The 10,923-nt window shown below is 42.2% G+C and overlaps 1 protein-coding gene across 1 annotated transcript; it reads right to left on the reverse strand.

Annotated features, from left to right (window-relative positions):
• Positions 1-1,430: 1,430 nt before the first annotated feature.
• On the reverse strand, positions 1,431-10,718 carry lbh (LBH regulator of WNT signaling pathway). The gene is made up of 3 exons (XM_086275036.1): positions 10,480-10,718; positions 5,965-6,067; positions 1,431-3,360 (listed from the first exon to the last, which is right to left on the reverse strand). Exons 1-3 carry the CDS (start codon positions 10,506-10,508, stop codon positions 3,139-3,141), a joined length of 354 nt encoding a protein of 117 aa, XP_086131162.1. The 5' UTR covers positions 10,509-10,718; the 3' UTR covers positions 1,431-3,138.
• Between the last annotated feature and the right edge of the window lie 205 nt (positions 10,719-10,923).

Raw genomic sequence — 10,923 nt, forward strand, 5'->3', positions numbered from 1 at the left:
ACTTCAAAGGTTCTTTACTGAGTTAATCAGCTCCAAAGTGACTGACGAAAAAGAGCTGAAAATAAGAACTGCTTAAAATGTCAAAGTTCCATGGAAAGATGCTGGAGGGCCCGCTTTCATATCTCCCTTAACCTCGGAAACACAGGACCTTTCTTTATTAAACCTGACGTATATTGCTTTCTTCAGCAATATTTGACGGACGCCGTGGAGTTCAGAGGTCTCTGGCTGACGTCATATGATTGCGTAGCTGGATGCAAGTTCAGTCAGCTTCCCCAAGGGCTGTAGTTATCCTTTTCTAACTTCTTGTAATTTCTTCTTTCCATGATCTCATGACTTTTTCCACTGAGATCAAGAAACAGCTATTAAGAATGTCACAAAGGACATTCATTTTCTAGTCTATTCAAAACCAGACGTGGCGGCTTCCTGGGCCAGACACACACATTCTGCAGCCGACCACCATTATCAGCTGGGGGGTATTAATAACTCTTTATGTTCCATTTTTTTCCAGGAAGAAGGAAGCGGGACAGAATGACCTTTCATTGTTCCATTTCCAGGAAGTGACCCTAAGGCCCCAAGAGTACCACCTTGGCCAGTATATGAGGCCCTTGGCCCCCAAAGGGCCTACTGCAGCAACTCTTATGAACTATTCCCAGTACCAGGCAATCCAAGCTGACCTCGAGGGTCACAAATAGAGCACATGGCAGCAAATCACCTGAGAAGTTTCCATTGTAACAGTGATCAGAAAGCTTTTTGCTTAGTCCCTTAACTCCCCCCCAGTTCCCGGTTACAGCTTTTCCACTCAACCACATTTTATTAGTCTCGTTTCATTCTGGAGAGTGTTTATGAGTAGTGCTTGAGGAGCTGCTTCCTCGGGGTAAGACAGCGTTCTATCCTTAATTTTGCAGAAAATGGTGAAGTCTTTCAAAAAAAACTGGCAGGGAAACCCATCGTTCTTTATACTGCTGGATAGCACCACCTTATTTTAAACGTACCATTTAAAAAATAAATACATTTTTAAAGAACTTAAAATGAAGTCGGTTCAGTGTTCAGGAATGAGGTTTTGCTTATACTAGGTGTAACACTGTGTGCAAGCTGTAGACAGGAAGTAACATGCGGCCTGCTCTCGCTTCTATATATACACACACACATATATTTGATACATGCATCTGTTTTCGTAGAGAGAGAGAAAGAGATTCTGTATGCGAAAGATGCGAAGCAGGAAGTAATACCGCTTTTCTCTAACCATTGCAGGTGAAGTGAATAGAGGGGGGGGGGGGGGGGGGGGGGGTAGGGGTTAAGATAGAGAATGTAAGTAAACACTGAAGTAAAGTCTCTTGGAAGATACTTCAAATGTGCTGGAGGACTACCCCTCTAAAAACAGCCATTAACTTGTACTGTAAACATGGAAGTCAGACTCACACAGCTGGATAGCAAATTCAAATGTTTATTTACAGCCTTTGTAATAGTCACTGAGAAGAGTGGTCTAAATACAAAAATAATAGGGAAAAAAAAAAAACAAACAAAAAAAAAAAACAAGAGAAAGATGGCGGCTTATCTCCCTGAGCTTTACAAAAACAATGTGGGACCTGCAGGTGACAGGAGAGAGAGATGTTCTGTACACAGCCCTAATGCCACAAAATGAGAAAATACAAAGACAATATCTCAGACATGCTTCTACAACAGTTAGAAACTGACCCCACATACACCAAGTCATGATGACTGAGTGGAGAAGAACACAGAAACACTGTAGGCAAATAAACTGACATTACTACCAGAGAACCAGTAACAATATTAACAGCGTTTGGCAAACATCAGGAGTTCCAAGAGCGACGTGAACAAAGATTACTTCTGCAAACTGTGGCCCACGGTGCGAATTCTCTACAACCTGTACTTCATGGTGTTGCTTCAAAAGTATGGCTGTTTAAAAAAAAAAAAAAAAAAAAACCAAAACAAAAAACAAAAGAGGAAGACTGGGAAAGACAATCAAATGTGTACAGCTCAGAGTGAATCTCAGACTTTGTCTTTCTAAAAAGTTAGAAAGAAATCAAGAAAAAAAAAAAAAAAGACGATCAGTGCACTACAAGGCCTCGGGAGTCGGCTCACTAGGAACAAGTATTTACATATCCTTCATTGGGTCTGTGCATTGCTTTATTAAGTGCTTTTCAAAATTTAACATTTCCCATCCTTATTCAGCTTTTCTCTTTGAACAGCAGCCTGTCGGTGACACTTTTTGTTCTCAGTCAGATCATTTTGCTGCATCATCAAAATACTGTCCATCATAAGGCTTTCAGGAGGCCAGTGTCATGAGGGGGATCATAGCATAACTTGACTTTGGTACATAACTGGGGAAAATGAAGACGTCCCACATATATTTATCATGCATACCATTTTTCACCTCTGATTTTCATAACACTTCTCCCCCCCCATTTATTTTTTAAATTTCTTTAAATGCGAGTGGCTGACAGTGAAGGACACCCCCCCCCAAAAAAACCTCCCAAAACTAAAACATTCCCAACAACATTTTGCACAAAACCCATTCAACAGACAAGTCACAAAGTTTCAGCTTCTCCAGAACAGACAAGTCTACAGCAGTGGCAATTACAATAATAATAATAATAACATAGCAAACCAGATTCTGAACACAAACATTGACAGTGTACTGTACAATAATTCCCACGGGTACCACAATAGTTCTGCATACAAGTAGGAAGCCTCTGGGGTCATGACGCCAGCCATTTTGAAGTTAGGTACAGAGCAGTAGTAACATCCTGCAGTGCGAGACCTGTCCATGGAGCACTGAGCTGCCGCTGTCCAACAGGACATCTGGTCTGGGCCGAGACACACACGGTGGTAAGAAGTAGGTGAAGGTTAGAGGTGTGCATTGTCTGATCTCTTCCAAGTCTGTTTTTGATTGATTTGCAGTCCAGGAGGATACGTTACGATGTCATAAAAGTGTGTTTATGTGTGCATATTGCTTCTCGCGTGGAGGGATTTGTTTTTCTTTTTTGGTGTCATGGGAAACGAGACGGCATCTGTCAGTTGAGTGAACTGGAGTGCTGATGTGAAGTATAACCAGTGTATGAAACGGGACAGTCCATCAGAAAGAAGAAAGAGTGTATGGGTGCTATAACACAGCCTCTAGTGCTGAGAGTTCTGTGCTGGCTGTCCATTTTGAATGCTGCTATTCTGTTCCTCTTCTTCCTCTTCGTCCTCCTCCTCCTCCTCACTGACCAAAAACTCCTCTGGAGGCCAGCGAAGCTCCCCGCTCTCAACTTCTCCTTCTGTCGGCTCAACCACAATGGATGGGAGGCGATCTTTGAGCTTACAGCAACGGTCAAAATCCGAGGGGTCTGGGAATATCTGTAGAGAAAATACACAAATGGTTATTCATCTGTCATTAGCTGAACGGGGATACTAGTTGGGCTCTGAAATGTAGTGGAGCGTCAGCTATCCCCCCCCAAAAAAGTTATTTGTAAGCAAGACTTTTGGATTCCTACAACTTAACTTGAATCTTGTGCAAGTGTTGCAGGCACCACTATAGGGCTGCAACGAAGGAGGAAGTGATGCGAAGACTAAACATCTGCGATAGGAACGGGTTGATTAAAATCCCAGTGGCATACCTGTGCTTACCCAACCCACATTCCTTCAGTTATACCAGCTTTCTGCATAGATGCTGCACAAGGGTCTGTATGGGTAAATGAGGCATCTCTAGCAGGACTTAGGATAAATGCTGCCTCATGTTTAATCTCAATGTCTTGGAAGGAATTGTGCCAAGCAGCTCATAGCCGCTTATGAGCGTCACCCGCAACTCTGAGGATTATACAATAGCATAATCATAACATTTTAAACCAAGAGTTAAAAAAAGTAAAATTTCACTGCGACATGATTTGTGCATAATTAGGAAACCTATCCCTGTAACAGTCAGCTTTTGAATATTGAACACTTCTGTGGATGTAAAGTCAAAAATCTCCTCGGAAAGAACACGAAATCTGTTGCGTTATCTGCAAATCCATGTATGCTGATAAATGTGGAGTGTCACACTAAAATATTTGGATCTGAACTGAAGGGCATGAGAGACAGACTGACAGAGATTACACGCATTCCCTGTCCTGGCAAGATTTGACATCAACCTCAGACTTTCTCTGTTCTCAGAAACAGGAGGAATGGCCCAGGGGAAAAAAGCCTGCCACTCCTGGTCCAAGAACAGCATTCCCCCCCCCCCCCCCCCCCCTCTTTTTTGCTGTTGTTTGGATAAAGTGGATGAATATTTTTAGACCTGCATATTTCATTCCTAGACATTTGGGGGTGGGGTAAAGGGGGGCGATGTCGCTGTCTGGGCATAGAGCCGAGTGGAAAGAAAGCATTAGATGGGGCAGGAGAGAAAGTGAGACAAGAGATAGAGGAGATCCAGCTGTGTCCAAGTCTCCATGAATTCCATAGGAGACAGATGAGAAGGGAGGAAAAAGAGCTAAGAAAGCAAACGAGGAAAATCTCCCAGGTTATAAAAGGTTGTACGTGTCCATTAGTCATTTTTGTTTTACATTCTTCAAACCCAGGTGCATAACAAACTGTGCCAAGTAAATGCCATGTAATTATGTGTGCACGCAGATCCGTATTTATGTGTAATGCTTGAGTCGATCTGCATTTCTGGCCAGCATCGCTAATCCTCACTGTGCGTCAGCACCAAGGGGAGTTGGGCAGTGAGTGACCTTGCCTTCGGACCCCTAGCTAAAACATGTAATCACTTTCACTTCCAATGACAGGAAGTGAAGACACATCACCCAGGAACAATGTAGGCTATTTTAAGCTCTTCTAGCGTGGTTAGTTGTGAATCATGACATTGCCTTGTGATAATTCAGAAAGTCAACATCTACTCAGTTTTCACCATCTAGTATCATAGCTCATATTTATTTTAGTAGCTTTTGTAATAGCATCTGGGATTTCATGGCCATGGTTACTAGAGTCAAAGTCCTAGGAACTCATAATAGAGGAAGCTACTGATGGAGCATCACCAGTTCATACAGGGCTTCTCTAAGGAGATCCTGGGACATTGGGCAGGATAAGGATAGAAAGAGTGAGGGAGTGACACACTGGCACCCTCCTTTTCTCTTGGCCCCTCTCAGACAGACTCACAGCTGTGGTGTGAATTGAGTGGAGGGGAAGTGGGCCTTTTCCTCTAGGTCAGTCTACATCCTCTCTGAGTCATAGTCTTCACACACAGCTCTATACGGTTTATAAATGCACCAAACACACAGTTTGACACTATAATGAAGTTTTAAATGATCAAAATGAACTTAACAGGAGATGACCTCTTTGATAAGTATTCCATCTTCATGTTAATTTCCCTCCCGTAGAGTATTGACAGAAAGCCTTTTAATTTTTAGACAGTAAAATAATGAAGCAGCTGCATATTCAAATAATTTCATTTCTAAGATGACCCTGCTCAGCTGACAGCAAAACAAAGCCTTTGGCTACAACTTGTCAAGACCACCTGATAGCCGCTTTTAAAAACACTAATCTGTTGAGGGTTTATTTTTGTGACGGACCTCGGATAATTTGAATGTGCAGACCTCGGACAAGTCAGTCGGATAGACAGACTTTTAGGCTGTAACAACTATAATCTGCAATGTCCTTTCCATTACATATTAGAATTTTAAAGAAAGAAACAGCACAAGGGCTGTGCAATTTAGCTATAATGCTTTCTTATCATCGTAATCTCAGTATCTAGGTGGGCATTCTTGCTTTATCTTAAAACACAGATTTTTATCTGTAATAATTCTAATATTTGCTTCGCTCGTAATGATGGAAGAAAGAAAATAATCACTATATCATTAGATGATACTCAGATTCAAGATAATAAATGGATAAAAGCAGATATGAAATGACAATGCTGCATAAAAATGCACAGGCTGGGAATTTGGAAGGAAGTGCTGTTTATCTGTCATGCATGCACGTGTGTCCTACCTGGAAGGAGAGTCTGTCCTTGCTGGGGCTGAGCCTCATGTCCTCCATGGGGGTGCTGTTGATCATCACCTCAGTCATATCTCGGCTGGGCACAAACACTGGGCTGTAGGGTTGAAAGAAGAAGACAAGCAATGTGATTAGACACAGTGACGATCATAGCACAGTTGCCCGGCATCTGCAGAGAAAATAAAAACACTAAGAAGATTTATAGTGTTGAATTATCCAAATGTTTCTAATCAATAATAATGTAATCCCCGTGTATTTTGTATGGCATACTACTGCGCAGACTGTATACAGTGAAGATAAACGGATAAAAGTTCAAAGGCTATAATAACTAACACAAGCATGCCAATGAGAGAGAGAGAGAAACACTTATCAAACCATCTATTTGCAGCCCAGGTCTGAAAGTTATGGTTGATCTATTTCCCTGCTGATGTTTGACAGTTTTGTTTATACTCTGCACATCTCCACCACAACACAACACGCATCCAGTCCGTCTGCTTTGCTAATGCACTGCAAAGCTGCAGAGCTCATGATGCGGCTTGCATAAGGTGGCCGTTTCTCAATACAGAGTGATGTGCTCTTGCGCTAGCAACCAGAGAACAGTCATTGTGAGAGTGTGCTGGGGGCGTGCTGTGGTATTTGACTGGGGAGGAACTTGATGCACTCAGTTCCATCAAAGCTTGGCCAAACTTTCCATTTTAGATGAAAGTAGCAAGAGGTTGTTTATCCAAGCTCAGTGCATTCACTATCCAGCATTGTCACAGTAACGCTTAAAGCAGGTCCCAAGACTCGCATAGATGCTGTCTTGAGACAAGATGCTGAGCGGCCTTCTCACGCTCTCTATTTAAAGCCTGGTGCCTAGTGGTCAGCGGCCACAGGCTTGTGGTTTGTGTGGTCACTGGCTAAAAAGGACAAAGAAAATAGAGCATGCCAAGAAGCTCACTCACATGCTCACATTATCCAGTTTGATGGGCTTGCTTATTTATTTATTTTTTGGGACAAGATGTGTGGGCTTCACTTAACCTACTTTAAATCAGAAATTCAGACGGAGGGTTTATTTTTAGATGCATCAGAAGCATGAAAATTATATTTTTTTAAAAGGTAGGCTTTGGTGAAAATGGTATTATGGTATAACTTTTCTTTTTTAAGGATCTGCTGAATTCTCTGACAGAGACATATTTTATTAAAGAAATAAATATATATTGATAAGGGGAAAAAAACTGAAGTCTCTCTACAAACAAATCTGTCAAACCCTCACTTTCACTTCATCTGCCATTACATGGAATATATTATGTGGAATTTCTGCGTAAAGTACTGTTCTGCCTTATTATCTCCATGCATGACTCATTCAAAGCACAGCGTCCTGACAATCCCCTCTGCATTGCTTCAACCTCGATGTTTGAATGGAAGATTTTTATTGTTGACCTTTGTTTTTGTTTGAGAAATTGTCAAGATGACACCAACCCACAAGAACTAACATTAAAAAGTTAAGAGAGCCACAGGCTAGAACAGCACTCAGATCATTCACTGACCCCTGGTACAACCCAGGATTTCTAGGTCTCCGCTTTGTGTATCTGAACCTTTAATCAGTACCGTCAACTTTTGAATGTAACACATGTACCTATACACATACTGCAGTTTCTATGTAGCCTAAATTAAGATGGGATTATTAACAAGGGGGACTGAATCATGAGATATAAGACCGAGATCTTTAACCCCTGGGGCATAGAAATAATCAATTTTTCCATCCCTAAATATACACAACCTCTTGTTGTTTCAGGAAGAAAGACTGCCATCATAGCAGGGTGTACAATGGCTCTGAAAATGTTAAAATTAAAAAGCTTCCGTCTGAATCACTGTTAAGTAACCTTTTCTGCGCTAGTGAGACGACTGGCCAGAAACAATAGCCGGATATCCAGAAATAAACCGAGGAGGCTTGAGGGATATGCAAGGTTTAGGATGGGAAAAAAAAAAGTCAGCTCAGGTTATTCTTTAACTAATATCATCGCTGAGTGGGGTTCAGAGGAGCGTGAGGCAGACATGCAAAAACAGCAGAGGTGGAGACAGAAGGATGACAGTGAAGACCTGAGCAGGAGGAGAAGAGGGGAAAGGGAGGGAGAGAAGGAAAAGAAAGATAAACACTTAGGACTTGCCAGTCATATTTCTGTTCGGGGATCTATAAACATCCTGCTCAGCTAAGAATAACAGAACATCAGCCTAATAAAACACAAAGGGGCACAATGAGGAGGAAGTAGGGGTGCACGAGTAACAAGTCAACCTGGGAGGAAACAAACATGCACAAATAGTCCTGGAATTACTGCTTCAGGTGTCAGGGAGGGATCGACGACATGCCCCTCTCAAAGAGGACGCAGGAGTTATCCAAGCAACCAAGTGGTATAGATTAGATGCATTCAGCATGACCGCAACTCGCACGCTTACATGTGACCTTAACAGAGTTAAGGAACAGACCGCCTATTTCTGTAAGCAAGAAACACATTAAAGATACATGATCTCAATGATTAATCGGTGAGGCTGGTGGTGCAGATGGCACTTAATCTCTTACCTCTTGACCCAGTCAGCCTAATGCATACCTGGTCCTGCCAGCTTCCTAATGCCTCAGCGAGCCAGGCCACAGATAGATAGCCAGTACCATCACGAGACCACTACGGTCCAATATGTTCTTGACCATATGTCCAAAGTTTAGAGCAATTCAGTTAATTAGTTGATTGCTGGGTTCAAGCATAGCTCTTTAAAGCGCTTGCTGTACCAAATCTGCTCTACTTATTCCTAACAACGCTGACCTTACGCTGGAGCCTTTTCACATACAAACGACATGAACTTCTTTGGGTTTCTACAGGAAAGCCTTTCCAACTGCTGTCAAAAATCTTCCTTTTCAAAACGTGAACAAAAACTGAGTCTGCTTGTTAAACAAATGTGACGGTTGTTTTATTCACCTGTCCCTGAACTACAAAGAGGCTAGCTCCATGCTAGTTCCTTGCTTCTCTGTAGTGACGCTGACTGGAGCCCAAATGGTCTTTGCAACAATCTCACACCACAAGAGGAATGTGCAACTTGCATTATTAACATTGTTTCCCCTCTGAACACCCCTGCTAGTCCTTACTACTACTACGACGATCATAAATCTAATGCAATGTGGCAAACACAGAGCAAAGCTGATGAGGTTCAGTGCCAAGTGCTGTGCTTTCCACCACCCAAGTCACCCAGCTCTGCAGGTATGCGGGGCTCAATGAGTAGGACCCTCAGAAGTGAGCAGGAACAAATGAGTTGAATCCAGATTCCTGTGGGCTGACCATCACTGAAAACACATCATATATCAGTGTCCTCTGCGATGTATGTGGAAAATTATCTCTTTACACTGTTGCCAAGTGCTTACTCATATTGAATAGTTTGAGAAACTCAACCAATGGAAGACATTTTTCTCTTTATATGTGATGTAGTATTTTATACAAGATGATGGCATTTTGGGAGAGAAATGTCTTCTTGTTGGCACAGAGAAAGGCAAAGACTTCAGTGCAGCATAACAATCTTGTTTCGCACTCTGAAACAGTTACACCACTCTGATAAAACTAAAGAAGTGAAGGTTTCTGACAGAAGCGCAAGCCTACTGTAAGTAAGCTCAGGCGAGAAAGCAACGTGTGGTTAAAACAAAGAGGTCGATTTTGAACTTCCTGGTAGAGACAAACAGAGGCCTACTGAGGTTTTAACAGTGCTCGCAAAACCATTTTTTTCAAAGCAGCTTGCATATCCTCTGTAAAGAAAGGAAAATATTTGACAGAAGAGAATTAAAAATGCCCAAACAAACAAAGACACATTCCTTATTCCTCCATCAAAGAGTGAATTATGGAGTCATGGTAGGATACTGATTGCCGGCTATGGAAAATGTAACACTGATAACAGATATTAGTAATAGATAGGGCGCACTTCTCTTTTTGCACGTTCAGTATTTAAGACCAAAAACTGAAAGCAAAGGTCCTATTACATTCACATACAGCAAAGTAAGCCTATTTGTTCCGAGCTTCCAAAAATGGCATGAAAGTGAGAAGAGATCAACTTACATTTACTGTCAAATGGACTGAAATAAGCTGAAAATGATGACAGCACAGTGAGACTAATGCACCTTTCTAAACTGGCGCATGGAGCAGTACCTAAACCTACCGAATATCCTGGTAACCATTTGATTTTTTTCTTTTAAGACCGAGACCTACAATATTCTCGTTTTCCAATCTGAGTGCTGTGACATTTCCAATTTCAGGGGCAACACCCCACAGAAAATCTCAAAGGAAACATGAGTGGGTGTAGCAACAAAAATAGGGTGGCTGATTTTAAGGGAAATCACCAATCTAAACGAAACAACTAAATCCTTCATTGTTCTTGTCTGTCAGGTGCAATGCCGAGAAATCCAGCGCCTGACATATAATTAGTTACGATTTTTAAAATGCATAAACAAAAGCACACACATAAACAGGTACGAACGGAAAACAGAGTACTCACCAGTATATCTGCGGTGAAAATACAGACATGAATTCACACCTGCTGTCACTTCTGCTGGGGGATCTAATTGCTGCCGCTTACTTCTCTTTACTTTTATTTATTTATGTATGTATTTATTTTTTTTTCTCTTTGTCTACCACAAAAGCAAAACGGGATGCTCACGCAAAGCGAAAGTCACTGTTCAGCGAAGTCTCGAAAGCCTGCCCTTCAAATTGGTGCGTCTGATCAGATCCACAGCTGTGGCGGAGCATTTATGCCAGAGGCGTGTACTCGAGCAGCCAGAGACACACCTCTCCTCAGCACGAGCCAAAAATCCTCAATGGCAGCTCATTAACGACAAGAGCCAATCAGAGCACAGGCTGACTGGAGCTCATCCAGCCTCCAGCCCTGATGACGGCAAACGCGGCTGAACCCGCTCATTGGGGACGGGCGAAGAGATGCTGC

Source organism: Aulonocara sp. 'chitande type north' Nkhata Bay, linkage group LG19 (genome assembly GCF_057382095.1).
Source record: "Aulonocara sp. 'chitande type north' Nkhata Bay isolate Kocher_YH1m ecotype deep benthic linkage group LG19, A_spYH_male_GT1.1, whole genome shotgun sequence".
Classification (NCBI taxonomy): Eukaryota; Metazoa; Chordata; class Actinopteri; order Cichliformes; family Cichlidae; genus Aulonocara; species Aulonocara sp. 'chitande type north' Nkhata Bay.